The sequence below is a fragment of the Schizophyllum commune genome (assembly GCF_000143185.2).
Source record: "Schizophyllum commune H4-8 unplaced genomic scaffold SCHCOscaffold_2, whole genome shotgun sequence".
Taxonomy (NCBI): Eukaryota; Fungi; Basidiomycota; class Agaricomycetes; order Agaricales; family Schizophyllaceae; genus Schizophyllum; species Schizophyllum commune.
In genome coordinates, this window is record NW_026089539.1 from 307,283 (window position 1) to 326,913 (window position 19,631).

The 19,631-nt window shown below is 57.9% G+C and overlaps 10 protein-coding genes across 10 annotated transcripts; 4 read left to right on the forward strand and 6 right to left on the reverse strand.

Annotated features, from left to right (window-relative positions):
* Window positions 1-2,359: 2,359 nt before the first annotated feature.
* SCHCODRAFT_02490318 (uncharacterized protein) lies at window positions 2,360-2,701 on the forward strand (the record flags this gene model as incomplete). The annotated part of the gene is made up of 1 exon (XM_050342925.1): window positions 2,360-2,701. A coding segment is annotated over one exon (342 nt), but the record flags the coding sequence as incomplete, so codon positions are not given.
* Window positions 2,702-2,803: 102 nt separating this feature from the next.
* Window positions 2,804-4,229, reverse strand: SCHCODRAFT_02720240 (uncharacterized protein; the record flags this gene model as incomplete). Its single annotated transcript, XM_050347083.1, has 7 exons — window positions 2,804-3,143; window positions 3,194-3,293; window positions 3,383-3,479; window positions 3,553-3,660; window positions 3,714-3,818; window positions 3,976-4,013; window positions 4,199-4,229. Coding segments are annotated over 7 exons (483 nt in total), but the record flags the coding sequence as incomplete, so codon positions are not given.
* SCHCODRAFT_02609265 (uncharacterized protein) lies at window positions 3,961-5,136 on the reverse strand. The gene is made up of 6 exons (XM_050344367.1): window positions 4,892-5,136; window positions 4,757-4,843; window positions 4,451-4,696; window positions 4,297-4,401; window positions 4,203-4,236; window positions 3,961-4,013 (listed from the first exon to the last, which is right to left on the reverse strand). Exons 1-4 carry the CDS (start codon window positions 4,894-4,896, stop codon window positions 4,389-4,391), a joined length of 351 nt encoding a protein of 116 aa, XP_050201974.1. The 5' UTR covers window positions 4,897-5,136; the 3' UTR covers window positions 3,961-4,013; window positions 4,203-4,236; window positions 4,297-4,388.
* A 687-nt stretch (window positions 5,137-5,823) lies between these two features.
* On the reverse strand, window positions 5,824-6,762 carry SCHCODRAFT_01167550 (uncharacterized protein; the record flags this gene model as incomplete). The annotated part of the gene is made up of 4 exons (XM_003037615.2): window positions 5,824-6,061; window positions 6,120-6,488; window positions 6,545-6,678; window positions 6,751-6,762. 4 exons carry the CDS (start codon window positions 6,760-6,762, stop codon window positions 5,824-5,826), a joined length of 753 nt encoding a protein of 250 aa, XP_003037661.1.
* An 850-nt stretch (window positions 6,763-7,612) lies between these two features.
* On the reverse strand, window positions 7,613-8,373 carry SCHCODRAFT_02609274 (uncharacterized protein). The gene is made up of 3 exons (XM_003037614.3): window positions 8,128-8,373; window positions 7,952-8,071; window positions 7,613-7,900 (listed from the first exon to the last, which is right to left on the reverse strand). Exons 1-3 carry the CDS (start codon window positions 8,232-8,234, stop codon window positions 7,678-7,680), a joined length of 450 nt encoding a protein of 149 aa, XP_003037660.1. The 5' UTR covers window positions 8,235-8,373; the 3' UTR covers window positions 7,613-7,677.
* Window positions 8,374-8,929: 556 nt separating this feature from the next.
* On the forward strand, window positions 8,930-11,199 carry SCHCODRAFT_02743816 (P-loop containing nucleoside triphosphate hydrolase protein). Its single transcript, XM_003038951.2, has 9 exons — window positions 8,930-9,208; window positions 9,268-9,335; window positions 9,386-9,796; window positions 10,135-10,253; window positions 10,304-10,435; window positions 10,487-10,596; window positions 10,646-10,795; window positions 10,847-10,989; window positions 11,045-11,199. The coding sequence occupies exons 1-9, from the start codon at window positions 9,039-9,041 to the stop codon at window positions 11,053-11,055; spliced, it is 1,314 nt and encodes a 437-aa protein (XP_003038997.1). The 5' UTR covers window positions 8,930-9,038; the 3' UTR covers window positions 11,056-11,199.
* Window positions 11,200-11,543: 344 nt separating this feature from the next.
* SCHCODRAFT_02743817 (uncharacterized protein) lies at window positions 11,544-12,440 on the forward strand (the record flags this gene model as incomplete). The annotated part of the gene is made up of 1 exon (XM_003038950.1): window positions 11,544-12,440. One exon carries the CDS (start codon window positions 11,544-11,546, stop codon window positions 12,438-12,440), a length of 897 nt encoding a protein of 298 aa, XP_003038996.1.
* A 366-nt stretch (window positions 12,441-12,806) lies between these two features.
* Window positions 12,807-14,382, reverse strand: SCHCODRAFT_02609281 (NAD(P)-binding protein). The gene is made up of 3 exons (XM_003037613.2): window positions 13,503-14,382; window positions 13,116-13,449; window positions 12,807-13,063 (listed from the first exon to the last, which is right to left on the reverse strand). Exons 1-3 carry the CDS (start codon window positions 13,961-13,963, stop codon window positions 12,959-12,961), a joined length of 900 nt encoding a protein of 299 aa, XP_003037659.1. The 5' UTR covers window positions 13,964-14,382; the 3' UTR covers window positions 12,807-12,958.
* A 398-nt stretch (window positions 14,383-14,780) lies between these two features.
* Window positions 14,781-18,544, forward strand: SCHCODRAFT_02609284 (VIT-domain-containing protein). Its single transcript, XM_003038949.2, has 7 exons — window positions 14,781-14,893; window positions 14,957-15,253; window positions 15,304-15,546; window positions 15,597-15,655; window positions 15,706-16,359; window positions 16,413-16,538; window positions 16,600-18,544. Exons 2-7 carry the CDS (start codon window positions 15,157-15,159, stop codon window positions 18,211-18,213), a joined length of 2,793 nt encoding a protein of 930 aa, XP_003038995.1. The 5' UTR covers window positions 14,781-14,893; window positions 14,957-15,156; the 3' UTR covers window positions 18,214-18,544.
* SCHCODRAFT_048094 (uncharacterized protein) lies at window positions 18,354-19,205 on the reverse strand (the record flags this gene model as incomplete). The annotated part of the gene is made up of 1 exon (XM_003037612.1): window positions 18,354-19,205. The coding sequence occupies one exon, from the start codon at window positions 19,203-19,205 to the stop codon at window positions 18,354-18,356; it is 852 nt and encodes a 283-aa protein (XP_003037658.1).
* Between the last annotated feature and the right edge of the window lie 426 nt (window positions 19,206-19,631).

Sequence of the window (19,631 nt, forward strand, 5' to 3'; positions counted from 1 at the left end):
GCTTCCCTGCATCAAAGTTCCGCCGCTATGGCAGTCGCCGAAGCTCCGTGCTTCGTTGATCTGAAGCTCGAGTGGTGACGTCGAGCGGTGGAAGAATGCTGTCGGGGCGAAATCTGGATGTATGTCAATCAAGCGTACTTCCCATTGTCCTACGGCGCTCGGGAATGGCAGAGACGATGCTCGCATGATGGGGGAGTACTCGCCGTCAAATTGAACGCGCACGGCAAGGCGAGACCGCGAAGCTGTCTGCCGTGGGCTGAACGGGGAACTCGTGCGCTCTTGAGCTGATTTCCCTGTTGAAGCGCAGGACTTGCCCGGTTCTCATCACAGGCACAAAAGGGTAGACTCACGTTCCTTACAGGTCAGTCACACTCCTTCTCAGGCATTAGACGCGCGTTGGCACTTCCGACTCGCGCATCTCATTTCCGCCGGCTCGGTAGGCTGCCGCTGGATTCTATGAGAACGGGGCGGGGGAAGGTCTTTGGGACTTCTGTGATGGTGAGTTCCCGCTCGTACCTTCCTCCCTTTTGTAGTACACTTGTCTTTCTCCCCCGTCGAGGTCTTCGTGCCCTCGGCGGCTTATCTGATCTGATCTCGACACGGGGGACGGTACACGCAAGTCGGTGCATTTTGGTGTGTTTTCGGTGTATTGGGTACGGATGGGCGTCGATTGGTCGTAGGAGTGGTAGGTATGCGTATCTATGGTGTTGGTGTCGTAGGTGGCCGAGGGACGGTGGTGGGCGCGTGAAACAAGAGTCGTTTTGACGTCTCGCGCCGGATTTGAACGCGGCGGCTCATCGGCGCGCGGCTCCCGGTTGACTGCTGATCTCGCAGCCGACGCGATGAGCGTCTTGCTTCTGACCGTCGTGCTCGACACCGCACCTTCGGGAATGGGTTCAGGGTGTTCAGTACGTCGTCTGCTACGCTCCACTAACCACGAGCTCACAATTCACTCAGTCTCTGTCTTGCTATCTCTCTTTCTCAATGGCTCACGAGTTGCCCACGACTTAAGCTCATCCTTGCTCGGTTTCTCGTCGTTCGACAGGCTCAATGGACTCGCACCCTGCTCCCTAGTATGCTTCTTGATCCTGTAGACTATGGGTGGCTTTCTGTCTTACTACTGAGTGTTTGAATGATCTATACTCATGAGTTTCGAGTCTCGAGTCTTGATGAGCAGCTTGCCATCTTGAGCTCGCTGCAAGCAACCCCACCGCTGCCTCCTCGCTGCCACGAAGGGGACTTGGCCCACCTCGCCATCGCGATGGAAAGCTGGCTCACCGCATAATCGCGAAGGAGGGCTGCCTTCACCTTGCTTCCCATCTCCCCCTTCACCCCCTTCTCGTGCTCTGCGTCTTCTGGGTTCCCTTCTCTTCAAGTCCTCGCCCCCTTCCCTGCCTTGGAGGCGCTGTCTTTCCCTCCGCCCCCTCCTCGCCGCTCCCTCGCGCGGTCATGCCCCTCTCCCCCTCCCCCCTCCCGTCTTCGAAGCACCAGAGTGCGCACTTTACCCTCCCTTGTCCTGCCCCTCCCCTTCCTTTGTCTCGCCCCTCCCCTTCATTCTTCTCGCCCCTCCCCCTCCTTCGCGCTGTCTCCCCTTCCTCCTTCCCAGCTCCTGATCACCCCCCTTGTCCCCTCCCCCCTGATATCCGCGGCGTGTTGGTGTGTCGCTGTAGAACAGATGATCGGATATCTGTTAGCCAGATCGGGCCTACCTATTACCCGATCAGGTTAAGTTCGAATACCGATCGAATGCCCGATCATACCCCTAGCTTTGTCAGGATACCTGTGTATGGTGTATGCCTGCTTAGTGGAGGTGGCTTCTTGCTGGCTGTGATGCTCTGCAGGATCAATAGTGACCTTGCAATACACCGACGCTGTGCGAAGCGCGGCGTGTCGGTGTGTTGCTGTAGAACTGTAGGACTGTAGGACTGTAGGACTATTGAGTACATGTTTTGACTGTTCAGTCAATATGTTCTAGTTTAATTGGACATGTATTGTGGATGAGCTGTCCATACTGCATGTTGAGCAGCCATCACATGTGGATACAGAGCAAAGATGTCAATATGAGCCTGACAGATGGCAACTTGCACATATCAGGAAGAACCCCCCTGATTAGACTACCCCACCGTACGCCACGCGAAGCGCTGGCCCTCTCTAGACCTAGTCCTCCTCCTTGACATCGAAGACGAGGCTTCGTTACTCATAGCCCACGCCTTCGTAGACGTCGCGCATTGACTCCGCCGCGTGGTGGGCACCCTTCCCCCACCTCACTGTCGCTCCTTAACCCATTCTCGCCGAAATCTGACTGATTGACCCGAGCGGGTACGAGTGAGTAAACAGCTTCGTACCTTCAATCCCTTGAAGCCCCCACCTGTCCTTTGTCGTGCGGCTCTCGTTCGCGCTCCCCCTTGCCTCCGTCGGCCCTTCTCACTCGCATCTCTTGCCTTTCTCACTCGCATCTCCCGCCCTCGCTACGCGTCGAGGTAAAATGCAGCGGCCTCGCCGCAAGGTTTTCGAGCTCTGCACGATTCCCCTCGACGATCATAGTGGTGGAAACGAGAATGGAGGGGGTAGCGCAGATCCCCCCTTGCCCATCCATCCCCCCTCTCATAGGGTCCCTCTCCCTCTTGTGTGCTCTGCACCCGACTTCATCCGATTGCTACGTCGCGCGGATCGCATCTTGAGGCGTCAATTGGTGTCATAGAGAGCTGACTCGTCGGCGTTGAGCGCGACAATGTGGGTAGGAAGAAGGGGGAGGGGAGCTCTCGTCGAAGACGTCGGTCTCGGGGATCTTGAAGGCGTGGGCGTCGGCCTGAAGGGGTTGTATCGTGTCGTTCTCAACGAATAGACAGTCAGTGATACATCACGAACCACATAAATGACTTACCTCGCCGCATCGCATCCTACTCATACGTGTAGACCTGCCCCTTTGCTTGTAAGGACATGCAAAACCCTTGCTGGTTGACGCACCGTGACCCTTGTCAAGGGATGAGCAAAGAGCTCCCTTCGACGAAGGGAGCTGTTCCGCCGCTCTCCTGGGCTCGGCCAAGCGCACCGTGAGGGGTAAGGGGTACCCCACCCCTTTCGCATCCTTCACCTCGGGTGCGCGTGCATGCCTCCGGCGGTTGGGGGTCCGCAAAAATCACCTAAACAGAGGTTCAGCACATCATTGACGAGCTCGGGCGACGCAACTCACCAAGCCATGCGCGCATGGGAGCGCGGCACCCTTTTTCTGACCCCGCGCGAGGGGTAGGGGCAACATATCCCTTCCGCGTCATCCGCCGAGGGAGCCTGCGCTAGCCTCCGGCGGTTCGGGGTCAGTGAAAACTGCCACGAGTAAAGGGTCAGCATGTCGTCCTCAATTTCATTGAAGGAGTCGACTCACCGATACATGACGAGGGGGTAACGGATGCCCCACCCCTCTCGTATCCTTCACCTAGGGCGCCCGCGCATGCCTCCGGCGGTTTGGGTCCAGCACATGACTCCATGAACGAGGTTAGTACGCCATTTACAACTTGAACGAGACTACTCACGAAATCATGAACTCACGAGCACACAACACCTTTCTTTGAGCTCGTTCAAGGCTGGAGGTGCCCTAACTCCTCCGCAAACTTCGCCGTTAGAGCCGGCGCTCGCCTCCTGAGGCTCGGGGTTGGCAAAAATCTGTCAAAATGGACGGTCAGCGTGTCGTTCAAGAGTGCTTCACAACATGGGACCCACCAATTCATGATGACGAAGGGTGAGGATGACATGCCCCTTCCGCGTCCTTCGACAAGGGAGCGCGCGCATGCCTCCGGCGGTCGGGAGTCCGCGAAAAATGCCTGCAAACCAAGGGTTAGCAATTCATTGTAAGAGAAAACGTGGGGGATGCGTGTATAGCATCAAAACTGACCTGATTTAGCCCCGTAGCCGTCCGTAGCAGTCGGCTCGAGTGCAGTGAAGGGGCCCTGCACTTTCGCTCACCTCGCCTATGGACACCGCGCGTGCCTCCGGCGGCTCGGAGTCTACGAAAATATCTGAGCAAATGAGGTTAGCATTACATTATTGCAGCAGGGCGTGTATCGCAGCAATAACTCTCGGAAATTGGCCCAAGGCCTCCTGCGTGTGTTAGGATGGAGGGGGCCTTCACCTTCGCATCCTTCACTCGAAGGGGTCCGCACGCGTGCCTTTGGTTCAGATCAAGAGGTATTAGTGGCACGACGTACCGCGTATTCCGACGTCGGGGATGAGAGAGAATCGCTACAAAGGGGGTCAGCATGGTTCTCAAGGCGTAGCAACAGCGAAAACATCACTACTCGCCTTTGATAACCCCTCGCAGCGGGTTTGCAAAGGTTTGGGTACCTTGGTAAGGTCGTCGGAGGGGTCAGCGCATGACTTCGGTGGTTCAGAAATCACCGAAACTGACTGAACATGGGGTCAATACGACGAGTAGCAGGAACGGTGACGATCTCACCTGTGATATCTGTGCCCAGGCTCATTCGGCATCGCCAACGATAGCCCCGATTCCTCGCCCCACAACCTTGCCATCCTCGCTGTCGTGCAGAGCACGCTTCCCCCCGTCTCCCAGGCTTGTGAGTTGCGTGTAGGGCGCATGCGCGGCGCAACGGCGACGGTGTCAGACGACGAGCCAGGTGTCGCGTCGTAGCAGGGCGTAGGGGAGCATGGTGATGGAGGAAAGGAGTGCGTACCGTCATCATTCCTATTCATTCGAGACGCCGTGTCAGCTGTTGCACGCGGCGAGGAAGTTTGAAAAGCTTGCCTTGACGTCGTGCTCGGCGCTCTCACGGGCAATGCGCCGTCGTCAGTGTGAGCGTCGATAAGCGCAGCAGCGCGCTGCTTGACACGGCTATGGATAAGGTCAGTCGTCGGGCACATGCGAGTGGAACGGACTCACAGCATCGCATGTCGCCGTCTCAGATAAACATGTTCTCGTCGTCAATATTTGCTGCAATGTCACGTCGCGCGAAGGCAGGGTACTCTCCACTCAGGTCAACTTCTCTCGCCTCCTTCCCCTTGTCCTCTCACACAGCCTCGTCGTATCTGTACATTTATATGTGTCGCGAGCGACTCCTCCACAACATGCGGCTATGGGCGCACCGCCTCGCCTTCTCCCCCCCCCTCAGCGGGCACCCCAACCCCCATCCATCTCCCTCTCGCGCCGCACGTGCCGCGAGCTCATAGTACGCACGCGGTTCTTTTCATGTGCCATGCGCGGAGGGGACGTGCGGGTGCGGAGGTGAGAGCCGCGGCACGATCAGCAATGATGGCGGAAGGCGCGCCAGCCTTCCCCCTGGTATGTAGTCATCACAAGTCCCTTCATTCGTTTTTGGAGGACCTATATATCTTCAGTACTTCACCCATCTTGTGTTGGAACAAAAATCTGATTTTTCTTGCCTCGCTTCGGCCAGACAAAGATCACTGCACGGGGAAATACGCGATCGACTTTCAACAACCTGACTGATGACTATGTAAGTCGCGGGACATTCCTAACTCACCGTATGCCACGCGCAGCGTTGGCCCTCTAAAGACTAGTCCATAGATGTTCAAAGAAAACACGAATATACATATCCCTCCACAGTCTGGAGTCCCATGGTCAATCACCCCCCCCCCCCCCCCACAAGCTCGCATAGGATGGTGGTGGCAAGTGCGATGTATCAGGACCCGGGGCATGCATTCGGGGCGCAGGCCCCCTTCCCAAGTCGTACGAACTCGTTGCAGGAGAGTACTGAAAGAGGGTCAGAGGGATCGCGATGAAAAAGCAAAGGGAAAGTATATCTCGCCGCAGAAACCTCCTGACGCACTGCAAACTTCGACGACGAAGGAGAGCTAGACGGCATCGACCGCTGTGACTTCAACCACGGCGAAGTCGACCTTGCCACCTCCGAGTCTGAGTGCCTCCAAGTTTCTGTTGCGATGAAGTAGGGAGTGATTCCGGGCTGGGTGGTGGACCGCATGTCCGGCTGCCCGTTTGTTCGTCTCCGAGAACGCCTTCGGAGGAGCAGGACTGCTACGAGGAGGATCATGACGCCCGCTATCGAGCCTGCTACAATACCCGCCACCGAGCCTAGACTTAGCCTGGCTTTCGTCAGTCCCGCACCAGCGGACGGCGCGATGGATCTTACCGAGTCTCCGAACCAGCGGTCGCCGCCGACTCGCTCGCCGAACCGCCTGCCGTCCCCGACGTGTTCGCCGCCTTCCCCATCGCATTGCTCGCCCCATCCACCTCCGCATAATCCACCGCAAACTTCGCCCCGCCCTGCGACAGGCTATTCAACGTAAGATTGTGCGCCACTCCCTTCTCTAACCCAGTCGCCTGAAAGAGCAGATGCTGCGACAAGGGTGCGATGGGGCGACTGGCGTTCATGATATATGTGGGCCCGTCGTCCAATTGTGCACCATAAATCGCGTAGTCGCTGCCGTAGGTGCCATAGAGTGCGACGCGGTCGCCAGCGAAGGAGAGGGATATGGAGGTGTCGGATTGGACGGTGAGGCTGGAGGGCGGGTGAGGTTTGATACTGGAGGAGGAATGTGGGAAGGGTTTACGCACTGTTCAGAACCTCCGTTATAGTCACTACCTCGCACCTGTGCCCACGCAGACTCAGGTGCGAACGAGAAGAACTCGTCCTGCTCGCTCTGAATGGTCGCAGTATCGTCGGAGTCCACGGAAGATGTGAACGTGATCTGACAATAGCCATGATCAATTCTAAAAAATCGCGAAATTCCCAAAAGGGAAGGGCAGGTGCCGCGACGCACCTTCGGGCCCATGTCGTCTGCGCGAGGGCTCCTAAAATTCGGGAAAGCGCACGAGAATCGTCGACAAATCGTCTTACACGCTTGTACAAGAAAGTGAGGTCCCAGCGTGACTGCGCGCGTCGGAATTCAGCTCGAAGTGGTCGGGCGGACGCATGGCTCGCCCAAAATGGCAACAGCCATCTCCGAGCGCCGTCCTTGCCCTTCGCCTGCATGGTGGGGACGCCTGCCACCTCCAAAGATCTCGTGGAGGTCAAGAGAATATAGTTTTAGTGCATATTGAGGTGCTACAGTGCTGATGAGCGCGTGGAAGCCCTTCAAGACTTTGCATCTCCGCTCGGACCGCCTTTGCTACTGTAACGCGGTTTGAATAGCCCCTGCCATATGTTACGAGGCTCCGGTACCCAGTCCCCTTCATGAGATATCGACTTCAATACTTTGAAGTCAGACAGGAGCCTTTGTTTGCCTCCTTTCGGACAATACACTGCTCGAAAGCACGGTATGGATCTACAGTGACCTTCATCCGTGTCCCTACGCTTCTACCAAGGTTAGATGTCAGAAAGTGGTCTGTACTTATGTTCTCTTGACCTCCACGAGACCTTTGGAGGTGGCAGGCGTCCCCACCATGCGGGCGAAGGGCAAGGACGGCGCTCGGAGATGGCTGTTGCCATTTTGAGCGAGCCATGCGTCCGCCCGACCACTTCGAGCTGAATTCCGACGCGCGCAGTCACGCTGGGACCTCACTTTCTTGTACAAGCGTGTAAGACGATTTGTCGACGATTCTCGTGCGCTTTCCCGAATTTTAGGAGCCCTCGCGCAGACGACATGGGCCCGAAGGTGCGTCGCGGCACCTGCCCTTCCCTTTTGGGAATTTCGCGATTTTTTAGAATTGATCATGGCTAATGGCGTTCCCTCGGTGACCACGTACAGCTAAGGGAGCATCTGCAGCCCACGCACGAAGTCCACATCGAACGCCGACCCCGACTTGTTCGCCGGTACTCTACTCCACTCGTTGGTCAAGACGACCTGATGCACGCCCGGTGCAAGATCGGTCGCGGCGAACAGCTCGACTTTAAGGAGCTGGGAATCGACGTCTGATGGTGCGCTGCCATTCGTGCGCATGGGCTCAGACTTCGTCCCGTCAATCGTGACACTGGGAGGCGGGCTGAGCCCGTTTTCCCGACAGATATAGAGCACCACATACCTGTACGGCCCTGAGTTGCACCTATATGCGCCGTAGACGTGTACCTCTGTACCGGTGAAGTTGAACGTGGCAGTCGCGCCGGGGGCCTCGATGCTGAGCATGAAGGTCTTGTCTTCATACCTGAAAGAACGCGGATGAGCGAGTGTTCGAGAATGAGAATGGTCGCTGCAGCGCACCTGGATGCGTATGGATCGCCGTCCGCGCCCCCCTTCCGCCACATCCCCTGCGGCTGATAGTCGATAAAAGGACTGAAGGCGTCAATTGTGGTGCTGATCAGAGGCATTGCGGGGCGACAAGCTTAGAATTGATTGTGCTTGTGTTCAAAGAAGGTTGAGGAGTGCCCGAACAAAGCGGGATGGAAGGGGGGCGAGAGATGGAAGGCGAAGAGAAGAGAGGGAAACATAGAATGGCTCACAACCGGCATACACACTCATGATGCTGAGCATAGCATACGGCTATATACCCCCGTCGCGCATGATAACATCGTGGATGAGGGCCACGATGCTAATGCAGACGATGCGGAGGAAGCACCCAGGCGCACAAAGTGTATTGAGTACGCCGTGTCTGACCCGCTGGGGATCATCGACTTATCTTCCGCATCATGATAGAGGGGAAGAATTGTCAGCGGGCCTGAGTTGTGGGTCTCACCTGATGATTAAGGGTAATAAGAGCAGACTTTTGTGCGGAGCAATGTCGCGAGGCGCCTGTGAATAAAGATGGCCTCAAGAGAGCATGCGACGTAGATCTTGGGACCACGCAGCGTCCAGCCAGGCATGAGGCAGATGGAGTAACAAAACTGGTACTTTCACATAAAGAAATCACCGTCTCATCGGAAGAGTTTGCAATGACGGCTCTGCTCGCATTGCTCGAAGAGGCGGTAAGGACATGGTGGTCCAGGTTCAAGCTGTGGGCGCTTGCTTGTCCATCCACGTGATGGTTTTTCGTCACATCAGTCAACAAGCGCAATCCCGGGACACCGCCACCAAAGCGAGCTTCCCCCTCCTCCTTCACGGCTGCTGTGTTCTTTGTTCCTTCCCCTTAACTCTCCTCGCTTTTTCTGCTCTTCAACGCGACTTCCGACGCCGCCATGTCTGCCGAACACGAGGAACTCATCGACTACGAGGACGAGAACGACGTTATCCCCAACGGCGGAGCCGCGGCACCCGCCACGAACGGCGCAGCGAAGGCGGCGGCAGGCGCTGGGGAGGGCGGGGAGGAGAAGCCAGACTTCTCTGGCATCCACTCGACTGGATTCAGGTGAGTACGCTGCACGCTGCTGCAAAAATTTTGGGCGCTTACGTTGCTTTCGCTTGCAGGGACTTCTTGTTGAAGCCTGAACTGTTGCGCTCCATTAGTGACTTGGGTTTCGAGCACCCATCCGAGGGTGAGTGGCCAATTGTACCACGTCGCGTCCAAGCTAAACGGGCCGTGCAGTTCAGCAGGAATGTATTCCTCAAGCTGTCCTCGGCATGGATGTCCTGTGCCAGGCCAAGTCTGGTCACGGAAAGACCGCAGTCTTCGTCCTCGCCACGCTCCAGCAGCTGGAGCCTGTCGATGGCGAAGTAGCCGTCATTGTGCTCTGTCACACGCGTGAACTTGCGTTCCAAATTCGCAACGAGTACACTCGTTTCGCGAAGTACATGCCGCAGATTCGCGTGTCTACCTTCTACGGTGGTACACCGGTGTCCAAGGACGCCGAGATTCTCCGCGACAAGAACGCCTGCCCCCACATCATCGTCGCCACCCCCGGTCGCCTGAACGCCCTCGTACGCGACAAGGTCCTGGACGCCAAACACGTCAAGCATTTCGTTCTCGACGAATGTGACAAGATGCTTGAGCAGCTCGGTTAGTCCTTGTTCGGCCTGCGCACCACCCACCATCATATCCTACCGCATTCTGCGTCGTCTGGCCGCGCGTCCGGGTCACCCTACACGTCATATCGGTGTGCAAAGCATATGGGTCTTCGGGCTTGTTGGGATGCTGTCGCGTCTTCGGGGGGAAGGGGATACCGAAAGATGGAGGAACGGGGAGAAGAACGACCAACGCTACCCACGACTCGATCAAGCCGTGCAAGCTCCGTCCGACTGTAAACCGATCCGGAAGCGCGCTGACCTGGACACGTCACCCTTTTATTTTTCAAACTCTCCGCTGCACATCCATCTAATCACGCCACTGCCCATTAGACATGCGACGCGACGTACAGGAGATCTTCCGCGCGACACCCCACCACAAGCAAGTCATGATGTTCAGCGCCACACTCGCCAAGGAGATCCGCGCGACGTGCAAGAAGTTCATGGCCAACGTGGGCGATCTTGCTTTCCTTCTATCGCTCTGGCTGACGTCTTGCTCTAGCCTCTGGAAATCTTCGTGGATGACGAGACAAAGCTCACCCTCCACGGTTTACAACAGCACTACGTCAAGTTGGAGGAGGCGCAAAAGAACAGGAAGTTGAATGACCTGCTTGATACCCTCGAATTCAACCAGGTTTGCGGTCTTTATTTCATTGCAAAGTAGTCGATGCTGAGGCGCTTGCAGGTTGTCATCTTCGTCAAGTCCGTCGCACGAGCGATCGAATTGGACAAGCTTCTGGTCTCGTGCAACTTCCCGAGTATCAGCATCCACTCCGGCCTGCAGCAGGAAGAGCGGTATGCTGATATCAAACTTCCGTCTTTGCCTCGCTCACATCTCCACCAGTATCAACCGCTACCAGGCCTTCAAAAATTTCGAGAAGCGCATATTGGTAGCGACGGATATCTTCGGTCGTGGTATTGATGTCGAGCGCGTGAATATCGTCATAAACTACGACGCGCCGCCGGATGCGGACAGCTACCTGCACCGTGTCGGGTGCGTTCTCTTCTTCTCCTCCTTCTTGTCGCACGCTTACCCTCCTGTCAGTCGTGCCGGTCGCTTCGGAACGAAGGGTCTCGCGATCACCTTCGTGTCGTCGGACGCCGACCAGCAGGTCATGGCCGCCATCCAGTCCCGGTTCGAGGTCGCCGTGCCCGAGCTTCCGGACTTCATCGAGCCCAGCAGCTACAGTAAGTACTGATCTATCTGCCACCAGCGAGGACGATGGCTGATGCGTCTCGACAGTGACGGCGTAGAGGCTTTCGCGACGTTGGGACTCTTTTGTTGAGAATGTGTTGTGTTTTCTTGTGCCTTCGTGTAACCATATTCTAAATCGTCCGAATCGAGACTCTACTGTGATTTGTTGATGTTCGTTATGCAGTGTGTCTGTTGGTCCTCGCTATGCGGTCTCGAAAGTACGGTCCGCTTGTCCTTCGGTGAGGTGAGGTAGCTTGTTTGCTTCCGCCACCGTCAGATTGTGTCACGACGTGTCGCGTTGACGTGGAACGTGTCTTTTTCTGCTTGATTTTATACGTCGAAGATGGACGTCAGACACTAACGGAACGACGTCGTCGCACTTGCGACCGCAACTGCACTTGCAGTAGAACGTAGCAGCGTTTTGGGCTCATCCGCTCGGGCAAAGTACAACCAACTTGGCCTCGAAACTCGCCGAAAGTGAGTGCCCACACTTTCACCGATTGTCTGACGCCTCATGCTGGCTTTGCTCATTAGACACCGCCCTCAAATGGCGGACGATCCGTTGCCATTCTTCTCGCCAGGGATGGTCGTCACTCTTGAGACCAACTCCGGTCAGCGCTATACTTTCACCGTTGAGCGGCTCTTCACGCCGCTCACGAAGAGTGTTGTCGTTCTCGCGCGTTGCGCAGACCTTTCGCCTGACCCCGTAGTGCTGAAGATCTATGATCCCCGCTTTTTCGACGAGCGCAACGGTGTGTCGCCCAACAAGCACTGGGAGGGTTTTCCCTCCCACCCATGGTCGCTTGCCGCCGAGCGCGCCGCGCCGGACACCATACCCTACGATCAATACGAGATTTTCTCTCCCGGGGACCCGCCCGCGGCGGACGACGCTGAGGGCCAGCTTGCTTACGCTGCGCTCCACGAGGCGCACTACCGCAAGCTCATGAACGACTCCTTCGCCGTCGAGCGCGCCGCATACGAGCATCTCCAACACCTCCAGGGCACCATCCTCCCACGCCTCCTCGCTTCCGGACTCATCATCCCTCCCGACGAGCGCGCCTTCATCCCGCCCGCCATCGCCATCGAGTACATCGAAGGCCCCCGCTTGCGCGACGCCCCCCTCGACGCGCTCACGCCCTCGGTCTGCACCGCCCTCGTCCGCGCCGTCGACAGCTTCGCCGCCCACGGCGTCATCCACGACGACTTCAGCGACAAGAACATACTCGTCGCGCCCAGCCGCGCCGTCGTCGTCGACTTCGGGAACGCGGGCGTGCGCGGGGTGGGGTATGATTGGACCGACGAGGAGTGGAAGGATTCTGTCTCTTGCTGCGACGATGATGGCGCGATACGGTATTGGTTGAAGCGCAAGGGGGTGGCTGGTATGGATGAGCTACTCAAGCATCCAAGGGAAGGATCGAGGGGCATTCCAGCAATAGAACCATAGAACCGTGATCTTGACTTCAACCGTGACTGCGTGATGCGTCACACATACCATGCTGCCACCGACGGGTTGGTTCTATGGCTTCAGATACCTCTACAGGCGTAACCCGACACTGTTGCATCATTTATCCAGACACTACAAGCCCCACCGTCCCTTCCGTACCATTCTCAAAAACCTCGTCAACACCGTCCCCAACCCTCCGGGCCAAATGAAAGTCCAAAATTCAGTCAATGACTTCGTGCGTACCCTCAACAATACCGCGGCAGCCAGTACCCAGCCTTTGCATTCCCAGAGAGTTTCCTGGATGAGGGGGAAAGCTGACCTGCGCCGAGATCTTCAACAGACAACACGACGTGATCATGAGAGAGCGGGTTTAAATTCCCCAAAGGACGCAAGTTGTCCTTTTTGTTGGGCGAGTCTATTTGGTCTCTTTTGCCATGTCCACGTCGACTATCTCTGAAGCCGAAGACGCGTTACAGTGAAATACATGTACAATTGGATGTTCAATGTTTATGCGGACTTCAACCGTTGACCATCGTCCCGCCGTTCGGATGCAGAGTCGAGCCGCTGATAAAGCTGCTGTCCTGGCTGGCCAGGAAGACGCAGCACGTCGCAATTTCGGTGGGCTGAAAACTCAGGTGAATCCCCTGTGGCAACACATTCCATTGGTTCGCACACCTGCCCAGGCCTCCCCATCGGCGTCGCATTGAACTGCTCGAGGTTCTCCTTGCCCATCGTCGACACGACAAGCGGTGTCCACACCGGTCCTGGCGCAATAGCGTTCACGCGGATGCCGTCGCCGACGACCTGGTTCGACAACGCGCGCGTGAAGGCGACGATGGCGCCCTTGGTGGAGGTGTAGTCGAGGAGGTCGGCACGGCCGATGTAGTGGTTGACCGAGGTCATATTGATGATGGTCGCGCCTTTGGTCTTGCGGAGGTGCGGAAGGGCGTACTTTGCCATGTAGTAGTACGCGTAGATGTTGGTCTTGAAGGTGAGATCCCATTGCTCTCTGTAGTGGCGTCAGTCCTGCTTATGAGAACCAAAGGCGAAGATGATACGCACTCGCTCAACTGATCAATCGAGTCCTGCACCATCTGGTACGCCGCATTGTTCACCAGAATCTCAATCCCACCCAGCTCCTTCACCGTCTCCTCCACCGCCTTCCTACACTCCTCCGCCCGCGTTAGATCCGCCTGTATACACACGCACTTCCGCCCCTTCCCCTCCACCTGTTTCCTTGTATCCTGCGCGTCGCGCTCCTCGTCCGCCAGATACACGATCGACACATCCGCGCCCTCCATCGCAAACAGCAGCGCGGTCGCGCGCCCGATGCCGCTGTCGCCGCCTGTAATCAAAGCGCGCTTGCCCTCGAGCTTGCCCGCGGCGCGGTAGGTCTGGTACCCGCCGTCCTCGGTGGGCAGCTGGGTGGAGGCGGGCGCAGGGTCCATCTTGTATTGGTGGCCCGGCGGCTTTTGCTCCTGGGAGGGGTCGGGGAGGTGGCCTTTCTGGTATTGGGAGGACATGGTGTGTAATGTGGTTGTGGATGGGATGGATGATTGGGTGCGGGGGAGGATGGGGAGGGCTTTTGTATTCGATTGGGGACGGTGCGGTGTCATCGCTGACGATGGCCGAGGTGACGTTGTGGCGCGCACTCTGACGACGACCTGTCCAAGTGAGTACTTGGAAGGATCGAGATCGGACTTAGCGCCAAAGTGACAGCTGCTTCCCGCTCGTTCTCTGAGCGATAGCGTTGTCGACGAACCCCGAGGTCAGCATACTCAAGAATCTCATGCGAGCACCTCTGCGAGATCGTTGAGGGCAGATAGCGCTTCTGTTGGCTTAGACTGAGCAAGCAGCGGCAGACACACTAGATGAGACGCAGGTGCTCTATAGATCGTCGCGCTCGACGAGATCTCAGGACGAGTCGGACATTGAGGACGGCGAACAAGCAGCAGCGCGGTCGGCCGCCCTTCTCGACGCCACATATTGAGGCGATCACGAGACATACCTCCGCATCATCAACTACACCAAACAAAAATAATCATCTTGTCCCGAGCTTCCATGTGCGTCGATGGGTCCCACAGTTCTTTGCGCTGGTCCCCCGATGCCGTGAATATCATACATACCACTTCCTACCTGAATACGTGTGTCAAGCCATCTCTGGTCTCAGTGGTCTGAGTCTGCGAGCATGTCAACGTACGTCTTTTCTCCCACGTTCACTGCACGCCCGATGCAAGAATGCTAATGAACGAGAGCGACGGTATGTAACAGGTCAATCCGGCGAACTATGAGCTACGATACTGACAGGGACCTTTTAGAACGTGGCGCGCGACTATAGACGCGCATATACCCGCTCACGGCACCCTTTAAAGCTTCGACTGTCCTCAGGGAAGGAACCATTTGAAAGCCTAACATCCTCCTCGCTTTGGGAAGTAAAGAACGCACAAGCTAAGGTCAGACTGCAGACAACGAGACACTCACCGCACGTGTCTGATACGCGATGACAATCCGATCAGCCATCGCAGAGCATCCCGCGACAGTCGACCACCATCGAGACGTCGTCCTCGTTTCCACGTACGCCGATGCTCATATACGCCTCTCCCACGGCCCTCGAGGCCACCACGCCGTTTACGCGGTACTTGCGCACGTCAAGTGACGCGCACTAGCCATTCCCGGCGGGCTACGCCCAACAGGCGCCATAACCTTCCCTTGTACTATGTCGGGCCCGAATGGGATCATATACAATGCGTCGAACAAGCAGCGCGTAAGACTACCGCTGGAGGAGGTCAGGGCGCGTGCGGTCGTGTTGGATGGTGCGTAGATGTCGTCATGATCGTGGCGTGTCTTGCTGAACGACTTGCAGTCTCGGCACGAGTGACGGTGAAGCAGATCTACAGCAATCCGTCAGAGCACCCAACTGCGAGAGCGAAGTACTGCTTCCCCGTACCTGCAGGCGCGGCTGTATGCGCGTTCGAGATGATAAGGGCGTCCGATGGACGGAAGATCCAGGCGGTGGCGCGCGAACGAGAGCAGGCTCGCGTAGATTTTGAGCGCGCAGTATCAGCAGGCGAAGACGCTGGTTTATTGGAGTATGTGACGGACGATAGTGAGTGCGATGCTTCCATGCATGTAACGCCGTTACTGACAGAATCGTAGTCTTCACCATTTCCGTAGGCTCTATACCTGCACGCGATCAGGTCGCAGTGCAGATAGTTGTAGGTGCCACTTCACCCATCCACTTCCCCCATACTCACCCTACCTCCAGTACGTGACCAGCCTCCTTCATGAAGAGTCCGCCTCCGACGTCCGCCTCCACCTCCCCATGCGCATCGCCGAGCGCTACGGCAAGCTCCCCGCCGGCATGTCCGACGCCACCCACCCCTCCACCGACGTCCGCGTCCGCATCAGCGTCGACGTCCTCTCCCGCGGCAAGCTCATCTCCGTCCGCTCCCCCAGCCACCCCGCCGACCTCCGCCTCCGGCCCTACGAGACCGACCGCGGGCGCGCCTCGCGCCGGCGCATCACCGCCAAATATCGCTCCGCCGACTTCCTCGACCGCGACTTCGTGCTCGTGGTGCGCGCGGAGGGCCTCGGGGAGTCGCGCTGCTTTGCGGAGCTGGGGCGGCATCCGACGGACCGACACCTGCGGACGCTGGCGCTGCAGCTGGTGCTGGTGCCAAGGGTGCCGCTGACGCCGGGGCCGGGGTCGAGGCGGGAGTTTATTTTTCTAGTGGATCGCAGTGGGAGCATGGGCGAGGATGGAAACAAGCCGATCGAGACGGCGAAGAAGACGCTGGAGGTGCTGTTGTTGATGCTGCCGGCGCAGGGGACATACTTCAACATCTTCAGCTTCGGGGGGCATTCAGATTCACTGTGGTTGAGGAGTCGGCCGTATGATGAGGGGACGCTGGACGAGGCAGTGAGTGTTCAGTTTAGGAAGGAATCGGGTGCACTGCTGATCGTTCTCCGTAGATGGAACACGTCCGATCGATGCGCGCAAATTATGGCGGCACGCAAATACGAGAAGCACTGGAGAACGTTTTCGCCTCCCGCCAAGAATCACACCCCACATCCGTCTTTGTCCTAACCGACGGTTCCGTGAGTCCTTCATCTCCCCCCCCTACCCCCCTACCCCCTTCCTCTTACTCACCACCTCCAGGCCTACGACAAAGACGCCTCCATCGAGGTCGTCCGCGCCGCCGTCTCCTCCGCGCCCTCCTACGCCCGCCTCAACGTCTACTGCCTCGGCATCAGCAAGAGCGTCTCCACCGACATGTGCGAGGGCATCGCAAGAGCAGGCGATGGTATCTTTTTGTACGCGCAGCACGTCGAGGGTATTATGGCCAAGTGCGCACGGCTGTTTCGTGCGGGAAGGGCGCCGAGGGTGGAGGAGGTGTCGATTGATTGGGGCGTGCCGGCGGAGTACCTGGCGCCGAACGGGGAGGACTTCGATAGACCGACGACGGCGAGAGGGATGACGTCGATGGATCAGACAGCGACGACGATCATACACCAACCCTGGCCAACGGTCCAGCAATCGCCGAGCGTCATTCGGACGGTACACGCAGGAAACAGGATGCACGTCTTCGCCATCATCGCCCTTCGCAGATCGTTCGCGCCCCGAGAAGTCGTGCTCCGAATGACGCTGCACCAGGGCTCGAACGGCGCGCGCGAGACGGTGAACATCGCCGTGCCGGTGAAGGAGGTGCAGATTAAGGAGTACGCGGGGCTGCCGGTGGTGCACACGCTCGGGGCGTGGCGGCTGATCCAGGATCTGCAGGAGGGGCGACCGGTAACGATGGGTCCGAGTGCGGTGGGAATGGGTCCAAATGCAAGTTGGGGAGACGCGAAGGAGGATATCATCCGGCTGGGCGAGACGTACCAGCTGGCGTCGAGGCATACATCGTTTGTGGCGGTGAGGGCAAATGAGGGACTGGCTGGGGAAGAGTATGAGGAGGAGTCAGTTACGGAGACTGGGTCGTCGGTGTCGGGGGTCACGTCCCCTGGGTACGAGCCGAGCTCGCCTCCACTTGGCCAGTCCCCTGAGTCTGACCAGGACGCAGCGTCCACCCGCTCAGGGCTGCGCTCATTACTTGGATCGATCTTCCCTTGGCTTCGTAGGCGCCACCTCTCGGATACGACAGAACCTACCTGGGACGTCGACCCGACACTCGTAGCGCCTGGAGCTTACCCTCCATCCGCCGATGGAGCGGCTGAGGATGCTCCCATAGACGACGCAGCATCTCAAACCTCGGGCACCCGAACCTTCACCACCCTCAGCAGCCTCGAGAGCTACTACAGCTGGAGCAGCTGGTCCGAGCACACCAGCACCCCACGGCGCTCGCGAAGGAGACCCGCACTCTCCTCCGACGACCGCACCCTCGCCCGCGCGCCCTCCCCCCAACTCCGCTTCCGCCCCTCACCCCCCGCGGCCCCACCCCGGCCCCGCACCCCACCGCCCGTCGACAACCTCATCCTCCAGCTCGTCCTGCAGCAGGCCTTCGACGGCTCCTTCACGCCCGACCGCACGTTCCGCGACATCGTCGGCGGGGCCGCGGTGGACGCGGCGGAAGGCAGAGGGATAGACCGCACGGTGTGGGCGACGGCGCTGGCGGTGGCGTGGCTGGAGGTGCAGATGGAGGATCAGGGGGAGCTGAGGGATGACTTCTTGGCGAAGCCGATGGAGGTGCTGATGCGGAGAGAGAGGAATTGGCGGAAGGTGTTGGAGAAGGCGCGGGCGGTGATCGCGAAGAGGGAGGTGATCGTACTTTAGGCAACATCATCCGGACGGTTCGGTGTGTGGCAGCATATCCATTTTGTTTTGAAGCTCTTTTCGGGGAGTACGATGGACATCTGGAATTATACATGGTTACAGTGTTTTGATAGACGAGACGAGCAGCTACGCTCATGCGCTTATTTTGCAATATCCTCACGCCTGCGGCTCACCGTGCAGCTGCCCGAGATCTGTAGCAACTCGTCCATATCGGTAACGCCCTTTTCCCTCAGATATATCCGCATCCTCCTCCCATCACTCCCATACCGCACATTGTGGCTCCAGCTCTCATCGTACTGATCAGGCCGACGCAACGCAGCGCAGCCAAAGTCGATGAAGACCACCCGTCCGGGGCCGATGAGCACGTTGTTGACGTTGACGTCGTTGTGCGAGACGCCGAGCGTGGCGAAGCTGTCCGCGGTGTGCACGAGCTTAGTGCAGACGTCGGGAGTGAAGGCTTCCAAAGGTGTGTCGTCGAATATAGTCCCCTCCACGTACTCCAGCACGAGCGCGGGAGGACGAAAAGCGCGCTCGTCTGGTGGGTCAACCTGCCCAATCGCTAGGAGGCGCGGAAGCGTGTCGCCTTGCAAACCTTGTAGTCGGGCGTATGCATCGCGCTCGGATGCGAAGCATTCTGTCGAGAGGCGTCTGAAATGCGCCTCAAAAAGCGCCGCGCGTGCTGCTTGCCCCTCGACGTCGTCCTCCGCTGGCTCTTCCTCCCACACCTCATTCTCATCGTAGGCATGAATGTCCAGCGCTGCACGCTCGGCTTCTAGCGACCACGGACGTGCACGCCGATACTTCATCGGAAGGCGTTCGTCGAGAAAGCGCGGGTCGAAGATCTTGACTACCACTGGCGTGGATGAAAGCTCGGCGCAGCGTGCAAGAACTGCGACGCTCTTCGTAAAAGGCGTGAACGGGCGCTCGATGGTGAAGACAAGCCGCTGCCCATTGTCGGTGGCGAGGGTAACTTGCTCCCCCGCGGCAAACATGCGCATTGCAGGATCATCCATGCGCATTGCAGTATCGTCCATGCGCGTCTCTTCGAAGAGCAGGAGACGTCGGCGAAGTGAGTGGTTGAAGGTGAGGAAAAAGCAAGCGTAATAGGGGATCGTCACAGTTGGTCCGGAAGATACCGGTCACACTTTGTGATCAACTCCAGCAGCGTGCAAAAGCTCCTCCCTGTACTCGTTTCTTCTCTTTCCATGCAGGCTTATCTCGCATAGGTAAGGAGGGCCAACAAACATCAAAACCAGTTTACCCAACAAAAAGGACAAGTCGCGTCCTTTAGCGAATTGAAACACGCTCTCTCTCACGTCGTCTAGTCCATTGAGGATCTTGGCGCAGGTCAACCGTCCCCCTCATCCAGGAAGCTCCCCGGGCATACCAAGGCGGGGTACTCGCTGCCGTGATAATGG